We start from the raw sequence: 19755 nt of genomic DNA, 5'->3' as shown, positions 1-19755 counted from the left end.
TTATTTGTCTCACTGTCTCACATAGTGCAGCTTCTTTAAAACATATGTATATAATATTATCATAATGTAGATTTAATTAAACTGTTAGACTGTTGCTTTAATAAAAAGTATCAATAAACAACCAGATTAATCATTAAAATAATAAAACAGAACTAAACAAGTGACACAACAAAAATATTTTAGAAATTGAACTGACTAAACCTAGACTTAAATGTTTCTAGTTTCTGTCCAGTAAAACTAGACTAAGGCTCTAAATGGCACAGCTGACTAAGGAGCTGCCACTATGATCGGGATATTGCTGGTTCGAATCCTGTTCATGCAGTTTGCCATTAACTGCTGAAGCCCTAGGAGAGCACAATTTGGCCTTTCACTCCCTGGGTAGGTTGAAGGTGCTCTTTCCCCTCATCACGCCTAGGGTGATGTTGATCAGAGCAAGGCGTCTGTGAGCTGATGTATCAGAACTGCACTTTCCTCCGAGCGTAAGCACTGTGATTCAAAGAGAGGAAGTGGTTGATTCTTAATGAGTGGGTTGGTTAATTGGCTTTGTAAATTGGGGAGAAAATTTTATATAAAAATAAAACATATGAATAAATAATAAAACTAGACTAAAACTAATAATAACTAAATTACCAGTTGGTGTCTAAAACTATTATATTTTTTTGTAATGTACTCATCTCTCTCTCTCTGTCCCTCACTCTGTCAGACACTGATGAGTGTAAGGATGGCAATCCATGTGGTAACGGCACCTGCAACAACGTTTTTGGCGGTTTTGAGTGTACGTGTGATGAAGGATTTGAACCTGGACCAATGATGACCTGTGAAGGTAAACACTGCAGATTTTCGATATATTGGAGATTTCAAAGGAAAACGATCAATTTAAGTAATCAAATCAATTCAGGCACAGAAATGCCCGTGTGTGTGTGTAGAAAATATAAACCTGAATGTATAAATATAAAACCTACTGAAAATAGAAAACAACAGCAGCCTGTTTTGGCTTGATTATTAAGTCTTAATGTGTCTTTAAATTTAAAAGAATGCCTGCAAATCATTCAGCACTAAGCAAATGATATATTTGCTAATATTATTGTTATTATATATGAGCTATTTGTAAAGTGCTATTATTATAATTATGAATTTTGAACTTTTATCCTTCTCCTTCATAATGCCTGTGACAGATATAAACGAGTGTTCCCAGAACCCCCTGCTGTGTGCTTTCCGCTGTGTGAACACGTACGGCTCATACGAGTGCAAGTGCCCCACCGGATATGTACTTCGAGAAGACCGCAGGATGTGTAAAGGTACTGAAACACTCACACACACACACACTGTACAATTTTGTACAATTTTTTTACTTGAGTGAATTTGAAAACTAAGGTAATTCTAAAAAATATATATTTTTAATTTGTTAACTAAATTTTTACTATTTAAGTGTATTTAAAACAGTTTTACTTACTTAATTGTAATGTGTAGAGTTAAACTGACTTTAATAGCATAATAACGTGAATCTTAAAAGTACATTCAGCTCTGGAAGAAAATTAAGAGACCACTTAAAAATGATGAGTTTCTTTGATTTTACCAAATTAAAAAATCTCTGGAATATAATCAAGAGGAAGATGGATGATCACAAACCATCAAACCACCAAACTGAACTGCTTGAATTTTTGCACCAGGAGTAAAGCAGCATAAAGTTATCCAAAAGCAGTGTGTAAGACTGGTGGAGGAGGAGAACATGATGCCAAGATGCATAAAAACTGTGATTTAAAAACCAGGTTTATTCCACCAAATATTAATTTCTGTACTCTTAAATCTTTATGAATATGAACTTGTTTTCTTTGCATTATTTGAGGTCTGAAAGCTCTGCATCTTTTTCGTTATTTCAGCCATTTCTTATTTTCTGCAAATAAAAGCTCTAAACGACAATATTTTTATTTGGAATTTGGGAGAAATGTTGTCTGTAGTTTATAGAATAAAACAACAATGGTCATTTTCCTCATACATAAACCTATAAATAGCAAAATTAGAGAAACTGATTCAGAAACTGAAGTGGTCTCTTAATTTTTTTTTTTCTAAAGCTGTATATCTGTTGGTTCCTGACATCATTTATTTCATCAAAATAAATAACTGAGATAATGTGGTTTCATACGTGCAGTACCTTTACTGCAGTTCTTAGCCTGCTTGAAGTCACACTTCACAGTAAAGAAAATTGTAACTTGCTCTTCTGGCCTAGAACACTGTAGCCAGTTAGTCAACCATTCGATGAAATATAACTAAATACCCAAGGAAAGGTAATCCTGGTGGGCAAGACTACACACTGATGGTGATTTAGTTGTGAGGGACATTTCCATTATGCAAATTAATGATGCCAGGAACCAATAGGGAAGATGCATTGGTTAAAATAGCCCAAATATAGCCTAAAGGGTGGAGTGAGGTTTACTCAAGTGTATTTTTTCATACAGGTATTTCATAAAAAATTAGAACTTTACTAAAATTAGGATATTATTAAATAAGCAAAGTTCACTAATGTTTTTGTAGAGCTGTGAAATGATAGAAGTCAGTCACACACACACCTGGTCGAGGCCTAGTTGTGGGTAACAGGTATGCTGTGTGTGTATCAGACCAGGACGAGTGTGCAGATGAAGTGGACGACTGCCAGTCCAGAGGAATGACCTGCAAGAACCTTATTGGAACCTACATGTGCATCTGCCCACAGGGATACACCAGGCAACCCAACGGAGAAGGCTGCATGGGTAAGAATATGATCTATATATATATATATTATAAAAAATTAATGTCTGTTATCAATGTCTCATATTGCCATTACACAAAAGCCTTGTATCTCCAGAATGACAGCTTTAACGAGGAAATTCTTAACTTGCAGTGGAAATCATTGTAAAATAACACAACGAAAGAAAAACAACTGCCAGTTTTTCATTACGTAAAAAATGATTCATTATACAGTTTTACACAACTGCAATAATATGATACTTCTCAAAATAATATTTATAAAATTATATTATATTTATAAAACAATGCTGATTTTGTTTTGACTGAAATATGAAAACTGTGTTGGAAAAATGTGTTTGGAATTATTGGTAAAAGGTGTAAACCCAAACACACACTTATACAGAGGTGCAAAAATAAACAGTATATACCTTTATAAAAGACTTATACAATGTCATAATAAATATTATAGATCTTTTTCTTTTTACTTTTTTTACACATTTGTTTAACCCTGTTTAGTGTTTTACAGTATATTTACAGTATATCACTGTATTTTTATTTTTATTATTTTTTATTTTATTTATATTTAATATAATATAATATTTATTTATATATAATATAACACAAGTCTTTAAATTAAGGCTTTGATTACTATTGGGTTTACTTTGTCCCAAAAAAATAAATAATATATAAAGAAATCAGACTTTATTATCAGAAAAACAGCTGAAGAATTTAAACAATAGATCCTAAAAAGAGATATGACAACAACTTTAACACAGCTTACTTTACAAAACTAAATATTTCAAACAGTCCAATAAACACTATAAATGGACCTAAAATACTCAAAATATAAGTATCCAAAGATATATTTCTCAAAAGCTCTACTGCACAAGTATGACTAATTTAATATTAATTGACAATATATTAATATTAAAGCCATAAGAGGCATTACAGTATTAAAATCAGCCACCATTCCCTTCTTTTTCCAGTTAACAAATACATTTCATTCACTGTGCATTAAAATTATCCTTCAAGGTACAGTATTAATATATTTAAACAGGGCTGTAGTTACTGCTCTTAAACTTCATTTGCACCTCGTTTCCAGAGTTTTAGTGTTTTTTTTTTTTTTTTTTTAGCTTTGTGCTGAATAAATGATTCTGTACACAGGACCATTTCTGGGCTTGTCTGAGGGACAAGAGGACATTTTTCCTGAGCTGTGGATTGATTGTGCAGTTCCATTCCTCTTTTTTTTCTGAGTGAATAATTGCTGTTTGCTGTTGTTTTTCTATTTTACTCTGATAAAAACACTCATACAGTGCAGAACAGTAGCAGAAGCTCCTCAGATAAAGTGCTGTTCTCATTTTTCTCCAGGCAGGAAGAAGCGTTTGACTCCACAGGGCTGACCTACCGTCACTCCAGTGTGTTAGCTTGTTATGCTAACTGGTTAGCATTAGCTAGCAAGCTGTGTCTGCTGTTTTCAAACTGGTTTTAATTTCCCCTCTGGGATACAGGATGCACTGGTATACTGCCCAGCACTAACCCTGCTGTTTGCACAGTGTGAACATTACATAATTAATGGACCTAGATAGAGATTTTTTCAGGGACTTAAGATTCAGTAACTCATTTGTTTTTATTATTTTTACAGTTAGAGACACAAAAGAGTCTCTGAGATACAAGGTTTTGTACACAATGACTACCTGTGGGTTTGATGTGTAAAAACATTCATTTGCACCTTTTCCCGTTTTTATTTGTGCAGATCTGAACGAGTGCACAGCCAAGCCTGGTATCTGTGAGAACGGGCGCTGTGAGAACACAGTGGGCAGCTACAGGTGCAGGTGTGACACAGGCTTCGAACCCAGCCCCACCCAGACTGAGTGTTATGGTGAGTGTGTGACACGCTGTTTACTGCCTAATTTAGTTTAAAGAATTATTGCACATTTTCTTTAAATCCTATAAACTTTATTTCCCTGTGTTCATCTGCTATATGATATATTTAACTGAAATTACTGATCTGAACAACCAATGATTTATAAAGGAAAATCATGAACATTATCAGGGGTGCCCAAACTTTTTCATACCACTGTATTTAGCAGTAGTGAATTATTCACAATGCACTGCTTATATCAGGGGTGTCCAAACTACGGCCCGCGGGCCATTTACGGCCCGTTTCCTTTTTTGGAGCGTCCCGTGAGGTATTTTAGAAATAGAATGAAAGTTGGCCCGCTGTTAAGCAGGTTTTTATAATGTGAGATTTAAAGTTTGAACGCTAGGTGTCAGACACGGGCCAAAGAGTCGGAGAGGGTGCGCATTTCTAGCACAGAAAAACCGGGCAAAAGAGTCTAAAAGCGGAGAGGGTGCGCATTTCTAGCGCAGAAAAACGGGCCTAGAGTCTAAAAGTTGCCGTAATTAAGGAGTTTTATATTAAAAGAAATCAACATCAATTTGAAAAATCTTAGTTTACACAACACTGTCAAAGATAAAGATAGTAAGTCAAGTAAAATGGTGTGTAAATGATAGTAATCAGGAAAAAAGTATTATTTAAAGTGGTATATTTCATTATTTGTTTTATTACAGAGTCTGTGGCCCGTGACTTCAAATATATTTCTCCTTCTGGCCCCCAACAAAAAAAGTTTGGACACCCCTGGCTTATATAGTGTTACTAGTTTTTTTTTTGTTGTTGTTTTTTTCTTTCATTTATTTGTCTGCACACATCGCAGTATCAAGTATTTCTCAGTTATTCATTTCTGAATCGTTTCTTTTGCTGTATGTTCTAGACATTCGTCGGGGATTCTGTTTCACGGAGGTTCTGCAGACGATGTGTCAGATGGGCTCCAGCAATCGGGTGAGTGTGACTAAGTCTGAGTGCTGCTGTGACGGAGGCCGGGGTTGGGGGGCAAGCTGCGAACTATGTCCACTCCCCGGAACCACACACTACAAAAAGATGTGTCCTCAGGGCCCTGGATACACTACTGATGGACAGGGTGAGTTTCACTGAGATAAATGCTTACCAGCTCTACCTGACTCTACCTGACTTTATAGTTTTTGCAGGTTTTGCCGTGAATTATCACAACATAGAGAATAGAGATGCCAAATATTGTGTTTTATGGCTCTAAATAACTAAATAACTTTGGCACCTCATTTGATCTCCATTATCTTTAATGTATTATAAGATCTATGAGTATTTCTTTATTTTGCACATTACTTTTATGCAACATTTCGTACTACTTTACCTCAAACTCTAATTATTGTATATATTTTAATGGCCCTGAAAAAAATCTGTGCATTTCTAATGTAGAATCCTTGGCCTAATGAACTGATCCTGGGCCGGTCCTGATGAGTGCCAGTTCCATCATAACATTTTTGATGGTCTTTGAAAATGTTTTAATTTGACTGGCTAATTTCTTAAAGTATTTTGTTTTTTAATTAGTTGAGTAATTCTTGCCATAATCTGGATTAGAACATGACTCAAATATTTACTATTCACTGTATACCTGTAACTCTACCTCTTCACTACTTTACTTTAACTGATGCTCTCAAACACTTTATTAAGAGACAAGAAATTCAAGTAATTAACTCTTGATAAGTTTAGCACAGCTGTTAACTGAAAGCCTGAATTCCAGGTGACTCTACCTCATAAAGCTGCCATCCAAGCAAGAGGTGGTACTTTGACAAGTCTAAAATATAAAACATATTCTTGTTTGTTTAACACTTTTTTAGTATTTACTAAATAATTACATATGGTTTTCTTCGTATATTAAATGATTGTAGTATTAATCCACTGAATTTAAGGTGTGTCCAAACTTTTGACTGGTACTGTATGTGCAGATAATCATGCAGGTGTGTGTTTGTGCAGATATTAATGAATGTAAGGTCATGGGAAACCTGTGCAAGAATGGACGGTGTGTGAACACAGAAGGGTCCTACAAATGCGTCTGCAATTCTGGATACACCACTGACATCAGTGGCACCATCTGCGTGGGTGAGTGTGTGCGTTTGTGTGTGTATGCTTAAATTCAACAGCATCTAACTCCTCATTCCTCCTCAGAAAGGCCAAACATATGAGCAACATAGGTGTAAAATTAACATGGACTATAACGTTTTAGAAGACAGGGGTTAGAAAATACAGTTGCAATAAAAAGTATGTAAACTCTTTGGGATTACTTGGATTTCTGTATAAATTGGTCATTAAATGTTTTCTGATCTTCATCTAAATCACAACAATAGACAAACACAGTCTGCTTCAACTAATACCACACAAACAATTATATGTTTGCATGTTTTTATTGAACAAAATATGTTAATATTCACAGTGAGGGAGGAAAAAGTATGTGAACTTTTGGATTTAATAACTGGTCGGTCGTTTCCTGTAGCTGCAGATCAGACCTGAACAACAGTCAGGAGGAATTCTGGATCATTTCTCTTCACTAAACTGTTTCAGTTCAGCTATAATATTATGGGATACCTGATGTGAATCTCTCTCTTGAGGTCCCCCCGTGGGGACCCGGGGTAGAATAGGTTCCCAGCACCCCCTTGCTGTTCGTAAGAGGCGAACATATGGGGCGCCTTGTTTGCCGTGAGGTGCGACCTGTGTCTGCGGAAGAAGAGGTCCTGGTACTTGAGGGGAATGGTATGCTGCGGCTGCCATCGACCCAACACAGTGCTTTGGCTCCTATTTCGCATAGACAGGAGGTTGGAGAGGCCCGCTCCAATCAACCGGCTGGTCGGGACGTGCCCTAGGTTGTATCTCTTCTGAGATCCCTAGGAGGCGCCGGCTCAGGGTCAATCGAGCACTAATTCTATCATGCTGTTCGAGTATATCACTCTTATAGCCCTGGTGCACATCCGCTGGAGTGCCGCGGCTCTGTGCACCCCCTTGTTGGACTCCGAGGTGGGTGGGGAGTAAGAGTGAAGAATCCCTAATTCTGCAAATATGGCTGAACCTACCCCAAAAAGAAGACTGACTGAGGATGACCCCGACCCAAATACTGGGTCTACGAACGTAAATTGGCCAAAGTTTATATTGTTGGAATCCACATCAACTGAAACACCTTTAAGTAAGCTCTCCCCTTTTGCAATACACAAGGGTATATTGGGTATCGCAGGGACGGTAAAAGATGTTAAGAAACTCAGATCTGGTCAGATACTGGTGGAGTGTACCAGAAAAATACAAGCAGACAACCTTCTTGGTATTAAAACATTTGTAGGTGTCAGCATTAAGACCTTCCCCCACCCAGTGCTAAACTGCTGCAAAGGCGTTATCCGATGTAGAGAGCTGGATGATATATCTGAAGAAGAAATTGTCACAGAACTAGCTAATCAAAAGGTGTAACCCATGCCAAACGTATAACAATTAGAAAACAAGATAAGACCATAAAAACAAATACATATATTCTTACGTTTGATAAACCAACCCTCCCAGATAAGATCTCAGTGGGATACCTTAAAGTAAATGTAGAGTTGTATATTCCCAACCCTATACGATGTTACAAATGTCAGAAATATGGACATGGATCAGTCGTCTGCAAGAGCCCCGCAATCTGTCACAATTGTGGAGAAGAGGATCATGCTGCGCCGTGCCTAAACCCACCCAAATGCAGAAACTGTGGGGGCCCACACCCTGCCTCAGACAAAACATGCCCAAACTGGATCAAGGAAAAAGAAATTCAAAAGATTAGATGCTCCAAGAAAGTCAGCCACGAGGAAGCAAGGAAACTGGTTAACGACTCCCCTAACTTCAAATTCGTAAAACCATTTTCAGCAGTGGTTAAAGCAACGCGGACAAACAGCTGTCAAACCGAAATCACATGGCTGACCAGTGACAAACCACAACTGGTCACCAATCCAAAAGAACCCACTCCTCCTAAAGTAAAAAGTTCATATTCCCAAAGTACGCCCATGACTGCCCAGACACTACCACATCATAAACAAAACCAAAATATTGCAAGTCATAGTGGGGGCATAACCAGGAAAAAGTTGGAACACTCACGACAACAACCAAAAGCAAGTACAGACCTCAACACTGGACAATCTGAACAATTAAAAGATATCGAAATGGAAGAAGGTGCGTCGTCCCGAAGCCGGAGCGCATCACCTAAAGGAAGAAGCAGATCGCACATACGGTCGTCACGAACAAAATGACATCAAATCCTATTATACAATGGAACTGTCGAGGATTTAGAGCCAACCATGCTGAACTCCAACATCTAATAGCATCCCTCAACCCTGTTGTTACATGCCTTCAAGAAACCCATTTAGCACCAGGTACTAAGACATCACTGAAGGGCTTTGTTACCTACAGCAACTATGGACCGAATGTACACAGGCCATCCGGAGGGACCTCCATTCTGGTGAGACACAACATCCCACACAGCCAAGTCATCATTAATACACGACTACAAGTGACAGCAGTACAAGTATCTAATATCATCTCAAGAACCATCACAATATGTGCAATATATGTACCACCAGAGTTCAACTTGACACTCCAAGACCTGGACAGTCTGGCAGAACAACTCCCAACCCCTTATATGCTCCTTGGAGATTTTAATAGCCATAACCCAATATGGGGGAGCCAGTACACAAACACCAAAGGAAAGATCCTAGAAAACTTTATCAACTCTAATGACCTCTGCCTGCTAAACACCCCAGCATACACTCATCTTCACTCAGGACATGGCACCTATACAACTATAGATTTGACGCTGTGTGAACCAGAGTTACTTCTAGAGTTCTCGTGGAAAGTCTGGGATGACCTATGTGGTAGTGACCACTTCCCAATCATCATCACACCAGAGAGACCACATTGGTCTGAAAAGACTCAATACTGGAAACTATCCAAAGCCGACTGGCCCTCTTTTCAATTGCATTGCAGAGAAAGGCTAAGTACAGCACCAACGCAAAGCACAGACCTTAACGAATGGTTCACAAACACCCTTCGAGTAATAGCAGAGGAGACTATCCCAAAATCCTCAACAAAACCAAGAAAGCATCGCAACCCATGGTATAATGAAGAATGCAAACAGGCTATCAATGCTCGAAAACGGACAGAAAGAATTTTTTACAAACATCCAACGTGGGAAAACCTGATCAATTTGAAGCTCAACCGTGCCAGAGCACGAAGAGTAATTAACACTGCAAAAAAGCAAAGTTGGAGAAACTACACAAGCAAAATAACTAAGAATACCCCAATCACAAAAGTCTGGGACCTTTTGCGGAAAATGAAAGGCAGAGGAGACCAACCAAATATTCACTACATCAAACATGAAGATAGAATGGCCACCAAGGAAAAGGACATTGCTGAACAGCTGGCAAAAGCCTTTGAGAGAAACTCCACAGGGAGCAACTCCACACCAGCTTTCCAAATTATTCGGAGTCGAGAAGAACGTAAGGAGATCAATTTTCATCTACATAACACAGAACCATATAATCAAGACTTCAATCTAGAAGAACTAATAACTTCACTAAAACAATCACATGACACAGCAACTGGACCAGATGACATTCACTACCAAATGCTGAAACACCTTCCCACGAGCTCACTGATACTGTTACTGGAAGTTTTCAACCAGATTTGGACATCAGGAAAAATACCGTCAACATGGAAGGAGGCGACAATTATCCCCTTACCTAAACCAGGGAAAGACCATAGTGACCCAAATAACTACAGGCCCATAGCGCTAACAAGCTGTATTTGTAAAACTATGGAAAGGATGGTCAACAACCGTCTTGTATGGCAGCTAGAAAAGAACCATATTATAAGTGAAATGCAAAGTGGCTTCCGCAAAGGCAGAAGTACTACAGACAACCTGGTCAGACTGGACACCTTTATTAGAGACGCATTCATAAGAAAGGAACACGCCGTGGTTGTCTTCTTTGACCTTGAAAAAGCGTACGACACCACCTGGAGATTTGGAATCCTAAAAGATTTGCACCAGGCAGGCCTTAGAGGAAGGCTCCCAATATTTATAGCGGACTTTTTAACAAACAGACATTTCAAGGTAAAAGTTAATAACACTTTTTCAGAAAGGCACATCCAAGAAATGGGAGTACCACAGGGAAGTATTCTTTCCGTCACCCTATTCAACCTGAAAATTAACAGCGTAACTAAAGTAATACCACCGGGTATATTCTGTAGTTTATATGTAGATGACCTTAGCATTGGTTACAGAGGAAGACACATGCACACAGTAGAACGGCAACTTCAGCTGGGCATAAACAAAGTTCACCAGTGGTCAGTTGCTAATGGCTTCAAGTTCTCCAAGAGCAAAACAACATGTGTACACTTCTGCAAGTTACGGTCAGCCCACCCCGAGCCAGAACTCCACCTTCAAGGGGATCCCATCAAGGTTGAGAAGGAAACAAAATTCCTAGGATTAACCCTGGATAGTAAACTAACCTTCATCCCGCACATAAGAAATATTAAAAAGGAATGCATGAAGAGATTAACCATAATAAAAGTTCTGACCAGAACCAAATGGGGAGCAGAATTCCACCCCCTTATACAAATGTACAGGACCATTGTCAGAACAAAACTCGACTATGGAAGTATTATCTATGGGGCTGCCAGAAAGTCCTATCTTAACAGCCTAAACACAGTACATCACCAAGGCATCAGGCTAGCCCTGGGCGCATATCGAACCTCCCCCATTCAAAGCCTGTACGTAGAAGCCCGTGAACCATGTTTGGAACACAGACGATTGAGATTAGTCCTCCAATATGTTTTCAAGCTAAAAGCCAACCAACGAAACTCGGCATATGCATCTACATTCAGCCCATCATACACTGCACTATATGATGCCAAACCAACCCATATACAACCGCTTGGACTACGTATTCGACAGCAACTAAGGGAACTTGCAGTAGACCTCAAGGATATAGCACAGATGCCTTACAACTCCATTCCACCATGGACCCTCAAAAAACCCAGTGTACTTCTAGACCTCGCCAGTGGAAAGAAATCAGACACCCATCCAAACTTCTATCTTCAACAGTTCATGGACATTAAAGGAAAATTCCCATCCCACCTTTTCATTTACACAGATGGTTCAAAGACTGAAAACAAGGTATCAGCAGCAGTGGTAGCTGGAGAACAGGAACTACGAGTAGACTTACTGCAACACTGCTCAATCTTCACAGCCGAAGCCTACGCTCTCTTAATGGCAGTAGACCACGTCACCACCACAAGACAGCAGAAATCCATGATCTGCTCCGACTCCAAATCCTGTTTACAAGCACTGGACAACCTCAACACAGGTCACCCCCTAATCAACACCATTCTGAATAGATTACACAACCTTTCAAATGAAAATATTAATATAAAATTCTGCTGGATACCAGGACATAGTGGCTTCACTGGAAATGAAAAAGCAGACCAGGTAGCAAGAAGAACATCAAAGGCCGAAACAGCGAACTGCAAACTCCCACCAACAGATATAATGCCCCTAATTCACAAATACATCAAAGAGAAGTGGCAAGACGAATGGAACACCCAAACAAACAGCAAACTGTACGAGCTCAACCCCAAAATAGATCATTTTACCAACGCGTATATAGACAATAGATGGGATCAAGTTATTTACTCAAGATGCCGCATTGGCCACACCAGACTGACGCACTCCTTTTTACTGAAGGGCGAAAGACCCCCACATTGTGATGTGTGCCAACGAACTATTACTATAAAACATATATTAACCGAATGCCCAAAATACTTACCTACAAAACAAAAAATCTGCCTGTCAGATACACTAATGGACATTTTTAACAAAGACAATGCAAACAAAGTACTGAACTTTTTAACTATTACCAAACTGAGAGTCCACATCTAAGGACGAGATCATAGAACCTTGTGAATAAACAATACCTATCCTGCCACGAAATAGCTGATGAGCTGATGTGGCGTTAAACTCAACCAACCAACCAACCAACCAACCTCTCTTGAGGTCATGATGCCACAGCATCTCAATTGGGTTCAGGAGGTCAGAACTCTCCAGAAGGAGTATTAATATATTTTCTTCTGTTGAAGTCGTTCGGTTGTTGATTTACGTCTATGTTTTTATGTGCTTCCTCTGTGGTGTCCTCCCATGAACTCCATTCTTGTTTAATGTTTTTCTTATTGTAGATTTGTCTACAAAAATGTGAGCATGTGCCAGAGATTTCTGTAAGTCTTCAGCTGACACTCTAGGATTCTTCCTCACCTCATTGATCATTCTGCGCTGTGCTCTTGCAGTCATCTTTACAGGACTTTACCACACCTAGAGAGAGTAGCAACAGTGCTGAACTTTCTCCATTTGTAGAGCGTCTGTCTTAACATGGACACATGAACATCAAGACTTTTAGAGATACTTTTGTAACCCTTTCAGCTTCATGCAAGTCAACAATTCTTGAACGTAGGTCTTCTGAGAGCTTGATCTTTTGTGTGAGGCATGATTCATATCAAGCAATGCTTCTTAAGAACAGCAAACTCAAAACTGGTGTGTGTGGTTTTTATGGGGCGGGGCAGCTTTAACCAACACATCCAATCTCATCACATCCTGCTTCCAAATTGAAGAAAAGCCATTAGCCGAGGGGTTCACATACTTTTTCCACCCTGCACTGTATTAGTTTAAGCAGACTGTGTTTGTCTATTGTTGTGACTTAGATGAAGATCAGGACACATTTAATGACCAATTTATACAGAAATCCAAGTAATCCCAAAGAGTTCACATACGTTTTTTTGTGCAACTGTATCATCTTCCTGTATTATGTTATTCATTAAATGGAAATTAGGATATATGGAATATGTAAAATCAGGAAAATCATTAGAGTATTAGAGAATTAGAGTATAAATATTGTGTTTTACAATTTAAGACATAGAAACGAGTTTGAATATAGCATTTTGAGGATGGGGGTTATGTTATAGGTTTTATCCTGCAGGGGTTATAAAATATAAAGGATAGTAAACAGCCATTGGGAGACTGGGGTTAAGGGTATATTCTGTATCTGTGTGTTGTGAGTGTTATAAGAAGCTTTCAGGTGTTTATTCCTGCTTTTTCTGTGTTTTTTCTCTCTCTGTAGATGTGGATGAGTGTGTTCAGGCTCCGAAGCCCTGTAACTTTATCTGTAAGAACGTAGAGGGAGGATATCAGTGCTCCTGCCCCCGAGGTTATATACTGCAGGAGGACCGCAAGAGCTGTAGAGGTAACACACAAACACACACACACACACATTCTCTTTTTTTATTTAGATCCATGAATTTGTCTCGAGTTTGATTTACCTGCTTTAGTAACACAAATAAATAAACATAACACAATAAATACAAATATACATGCGCACTTTTAAACACTTTTAAACACAGATACAGCCAAGAACAAACTCTTCTAATCATCCGAGCATGCCTCTCATTATTTACCCATGTGTTTACATTAGTGTGAATGAATGTTTGATTTATAACGGCCTCTGAGTAGGAGTGTGTGAGTAATGGAGCATGGGGTGATTATATGACTTATGACTGGCCACTGTTCTTAGATCATCGTCATTATTCAGCCAATCCATGTAGTGTATTATTTCTCCGTGAGCCAGGCTAAATGGCTAATGGATAAAACACCTAAAACACAGCTAAAAATGATTGTATAGTCCTTTTTTACAATTCGTGACGCAAAGCAGCTTTACAGAAATGTGTTAGCAGGACAGAGAATCACACAAAACATTTAACATATAACACAGAACCCTCAGTAAGCAACAGAGGAAAAACTCCCTCAGAGCTGGAGGAGGAAGAAACCTTGGGATGAACCAAGACTTACTTGTACTTCTACATTTACTATGAAGTCTAATACAACAGCAATATCCGCTAAGCACTACCTCTTTTGCCGTACAGAGATATTATCAGCCTGTAGCATGTTGCTAACCCTGGCTAGCATTGCTGGAGCAGTACAGTATTAGCCACTAACTGTGCTAAGTGCTAGCTATTTTACTGTTTAAAGGTGAGTATATTGGACTGTAGCCTGCTGCTAACCCTGGCTAGCACTGCTGGAGCAGTATTAGCATTACCTTCTAACTGCGCTAAGTGCTAGATGTTTTACCAGTCAGAGATTAGCATCAGTGCTAGTTGTGGTTAGCGTCAGCACTAGTCCAAAACTAGTCCAAGAGAAACTAGTCAGAAGCAGGTGGCATAAACTGGGCAGTGAACAGCTGAGCTGTGGACTGTCAAACTGCTTAGTGTCTACTCCCAAATATACTGTATATATATATATATATATATATATACCGTATTTTTCGGACTATAAGGCGCACTTAAAAACTTTTAATTTTCACAAAAATTGACAGTGCGTCTTATAATACGGTGCGCCTTTTGTATGGATTTTACTCGTCAGGTTGTAAGGAGCAGTAAACACACACTCCGTGCAGCGTTATAGAGAGTTTCAGTGCTATACAGAGTCCAGAGCCGTGCAGCTCCGAGGCTGGAGCAGCAATAGCATTAGCTAGATGCTAACCGCTAAGCTAGCTAGCTTATTCACTGTTCAGAGATCAGTATTATCTAAATTTTACTCGTCAGGTTGTAAGGAGCAGTAAACACACACTCCGTGCAGCGTTATACAGAGTTTCAGTGCTATACAGAGTCCAGAGCCGTGCAGCTCCGAGGCTGAGCAGCAATAGCATTAGCTAGATGCTAACCGCTAAGCTAGCTAGCTTATTCACTGAGATCAGTATTATCTAAATTTTACTCGTCAGGTTGTAAGGAGCAGTAAACACACACTCCGTGCAGCGTTATACAGAGTTTCAGTGCTATACAGAGTCCAGAGCCGTGCAGCTCCGAGGCTGAAGCAGCAAATAGCATTAGCTAGCTTATTCACTGTTCAGAGATCAGTATTATCTAAATTTTACCCGTCAGGTGTAAGGAGCAGTAAACACACTCCGTGCAGAGCCGTGCCGCTCCGAGGCTGGAGCAGCAATAGCATTAGCTAGATGCTAACCGCTTAGCTAGCTAGCTTTTTCACTGTTCAGAGATCAGTATTTTCTAAATTTAGCACTTTTAATACTGCTGGAGCAGTATTATTAGAGTTAGATGCTAATCGCTAAGCGTTCACCGTTCAGAGGTGAGTTATCGGCCTGTAAGTCTGTGCTGCTTTGCCTGGCTAGCATTAGCTAGATGCTAAGCGCTAACTCTCTCAGAGGTGAGTTTTATCAGCCTGTAATCTGCTTGTTTACCGTGTTAAAACAAGCTACGGGGGACGAATCGCTAGCTAATATCTCACTGTCTTACCAGAACACGCAGGATTACTCAGTGTAACGCTGTCGTTTAAGTTTGGGTTAACTTTACTAGTTTAGGTGACTAGCTAGCGTGCTAGCGGATAGCTATGCTAACGCTGGTGCAGCAAGCCTTAGTGGACATCTGGAAATCTAAGCTTACTGTAAATAAACTGAAGCACGTTACTCACCCAAATAAACAGTTTTCAGGAGAGGAATCTGTGTAGATTAATATCCAGCACTCGTTTGACTTTGAAAGAGCTAACGTTAGATTTGTATACTGAGACGCTCCACCGGCAAGCGACCACCCCCGGTGGGGGAAGGGAAACATGGCGCCACCCCTGTTCACTTTGATATAGGCACCCTTTCTAGTGTCACTTAACGCGCCTTATAATGCGATGCGCCCTATGTATGGAAAAATAGCAGAAAATAGGCGTTCTTTGATAGTGCGTCTTATAATACGGTGCGCCTTATAGTCCGAAAAATACGGTATATATATATACACAGTATACTGTATATAAATATACGCATGAAATTTCAATAGCGAAGCAGTTTTAGCGCATAACATGGTTAGATACCATGGCAATTGCTGACGCTAACCACAACTAGCAGTGGCTAACGTCAGCACTAGCCACAATGTTTACCCATGCTAAACGCTAGCTGTTTTGCCATTCAGAGGTGAGTATATTGCCAGTGTTTTAGCACAGTTAGCGTCAATGCTAGTAAATGCCGCACGACAGTGCTACACTGAGAAACCCTGAGTGTTCCGGTGACCCAGGACGCTATCATCTAGCTCATTTAGCTTATTTTAACATGGTAAACACATGAGTACATGTGTTAAAACAAGCTACGTGGGACAAACCACCTTAGTGAAAATGTAGGAATCTAAGCTTACTGTAAATAAACAGAAATGCTTTAATTACGCAAATAAACAGTTTTCAGTAGAGGAATCTGTGTAGATTAACATTCAGCACTCGTTTCTCTTTAAAAGAAAATGTTTTTTAAGAATTACAGTTTTGTTTACTTAGTTTAGCTTTACAAGGAAAAAATACGGTAATCGAATTGTAGTGGAGAGTAAGAAACTAGTCAGAAGCTGGTGGTATAAACTGGGTGGTGAGCAGCTGATCTGTGGACTGTCCAAACTGCTTAGGGTCTACTCCCAAATATACTGTAGCTGGAGGGTCCAATCATGAAATTGGGAAATTGGGAAGCAGTTTTTCAATGAAACGGTGTGAGAATTGTAGAACTTCTTCACAACAGTGATTGCTTTTCACCATTAATAGGTGTTATTGGTCCTATCACAACAGAACAATATCATAGTTGAATGCAGTAATCTAATGCAATCTAATTAATGTAAAGTAAAAAATTAATTAATATGCAGTAGGGGTGTGACGAGATCTCGTGGCATGAGATCTCGCGAGATGAAAACGTGAGGATATTTCTCGTCAAGCTTTAACCTGTCTCGAGGGGAAAAAAAAGTTTAGTGTGGACTTAGTGTGGGATCTGGCAACACAGCAGGAGTGCAACTACGTGGTGTATGCAAACGTAGTATCAGCGCCCCCGGGGAGGGAGGGGATGAAGGAGATACGTTCTGTCATTATTAGCCCACCCCGCTCCGCAAAACCATCAAGCTGATTGGCTGTTTCTCCTGAGAGAAAATTTATTATAATTTATTTGGGGCTTTCATTTGGTGCCCCCTTTAGTGCAGCGCCCCTATGCGTCGCATAGGCTGCATACCCCCTTTTTAAGTTGTATGTCTGGCTGCATTTTGGCTCCAGTGGAAACATATGTAAATACTGTAAGTAAATCCTACATGTGACTGTTTCACAGGCAGTTGTACTAATCCCTTAGCTCTGTACTGTATTTAAAAACATGTTCTGTCTCTGTTTGCACTTCAAGCATAGTCTTAATATGACTGGTTATGGTTATGCATAGTTAAATTACAAGAAATTTAGGAGGAAAAAACACAAACCATAGTCTTAATATGAATGGTTGTGGTTTGCAATTATTGTTTGGACTATATAAGAGCTAGTTATAGTTTTATTTTTATTTTTTATTCTTATTCATATTTCTATTTCTTATAAAATCAATGTGTGAGAGAAGCCAGTGTGTTTATGTTACATTATATGATTTTGTTAAATAAAACTCTAGTTTTCAAGCAATTTTTCATTTTTGACGTTTTCTTTAAAATTTTATTTTTAAATCTCGTCTCGTCTCGTTCTCGTGAACCCAGTATCGTGTCTCGTCTTGTCTTGTGATATTAGTGTCTCGTCACACCCCTAATATGCAGTGCCAACAATAAGATGAATGAGCAATTAAAATGAGGTCTGAATTAAAATTAAATGCATTCATTTTGTATTGAACTTCAGAAATAATGAATTAAGTAAAGTGCTATTACAAAGTACAATTACTTAAATATTTTACACTGAGAAAAACAATCTCAGTCTTACATTTATTTAACAATACTGTGTGTATGACTCTCTCTCTCTCTCTCTCTCTCTCTCTCTCTCGCGCGCTCTTTCTTTCAGATCTGGATGAGTGTTCCACTAAACAGCATAACTGTCAGTTCCTCTGTGTGAACACCATCGGTGGATTCACCTGCAAGTGCCCACCTGGATTCACCCAGCACCACACTGCGTGCATCGGTGAGAGACACACTATATGTCCTGACACTCAGCATTCAGCACACAGATTCTGTTTACGTAAATTTTTGGACTATTAGAAGAGAAACATGGCGACATCCTTGCTTACTTCAATGTAGCATCCTTATTAGTGTTGCTTAGTGCCTCTTATAATGCAGTGCGCCTTATATATATGATGATGGGTAAGCTATTTTATAATCCTATAGGATATCAGCATATCAGCCTATTAAAGGTTTGGTTGTTATTATATCAATTCTCATGATTAAAAAGATACATAAGAATAAATAAAGAATTATATTCACTTGTTAATAGTAGCATTTTGATAATATTAGGGAACCATGATTTTTAAACCAATAGGCAGTAATCACAGTAAACCGTTATAAATATTTACAATATGCACAACGTACTTTCTTATGGTACATTCACACTGCTCCACCTCCCACTGGTTTCCAACTTTATGCAAATGAGAAGCATGTTTTACTTGCCCCAGCTTTATACTTGTAAGAAACCAGCAGCAGAGGGCCTGGACACTGCAGTGGAAGCTGGTGAATCTGGACAAAAAAAACTCCACGTCCCAGAATCCCCGGCAGTAATTAGTGCAGACCAGGCTCAGCTGTGACGACAGCTTTAAAACCCCAGCTAAACCTCATTTCACCATCACACCTTTGCAGAGGGGAGACTGGTAACAGTGGGTAAAGAGAAAAGAGATTAGAAAGAAAAGAAATCTTTAAAAAAGCAGCAAAAAAGAGAAAAGGAAAGATATCGAAAGAAACAAATGCTCACAAAAAGAAAAGAAAGAGATCTTAAAAGAAGCTACAAAAACGAAAAGAAAAGGTCTCAGAAGAAACAAAGGCTCGCAAAAAAAAGAAAAGTGATCTTAAAAGAAGTCACTAAAAAGAGAGAGAAAAAATTACAGTGTTTTCTAAGTTCTGTTTTTCGAGAAGCCTTTCCTATGTTTCTTTAAGTTTGTTTGGTTCCACTTCCTTTGATTGGGCCATGCCATGTGGCAGGTCCTTTGTTTGATTTTTCCCGCCATTTTTCTCCACTGACACATTTAAGGCCCTCTTCCAAATTCACTGCACACACTCCAAGTAATGCAGTGGTAGCACACCCGTCTGCAGTCCCAAAGGTTGGAAGTTCAAATCCCAGTTTAATCACTCCATTCCACATA

At 39.1% G+C, this 19755-nt stretch overlaps 1 protein-coding gene across 2 annotated transcripts in view; it reads left to right on the top strand.

Annotated features, from left to right (window-relative positions):
* fbn1 (fibrillin 1) overlaps positions 1-19755 on the top strand; it is a 185606-nt gene that overhangs the window by 154270 nt on the left and 11581 nt on the right. For both annotated transcript variants that reach the window (XM_049483384.1, XM_049483383.1), the window contains 8 exons: positions 704-823; positions 1176-1298; positions 2616-2747; positions 4478-4603; positions 5496-5702; positions 6575-6700; positions 13774-13896; positions 18471-18587. In XM_049483384.1, coding sequence (XP_049339341.1) covers positions 704-823; positions 1176-1298; positions 2616-2747; positions 4478-4603; positions 5496-5702; positions 6575-6700; positions 13774-13896; positions 18471-18587 — 1074 coding nt within the window. The remainder of the gene's footprint in view (positions 1-703; positions 824-1175; positions 1299-2615; positions 2748-4477; positions 4604-5495; positions 5703-6574; positions 6701-13773; positions 13897-18470; positions 18588-19755) is intronic.

The sequence above is a fragment of the Astyanax mexicanus genome, chromosome 9 (genome assembly GCF_023375975.1).
Source record: "Astyanax mexicanus isolate ESR-SI-001 chromosome 9, AstMex3_surface, whole genome shotgun sequence".
NCBI classification, from domain to species: Eukaryota; Metazoa; Chordata; class Actinopteri; order Characiformes; family Acestrorhamphidae; genus Astyanax; species Astyanax mexicanus.
This window is presented reverse-complemented; position numbering and strand designations above follow the sequence as displayed.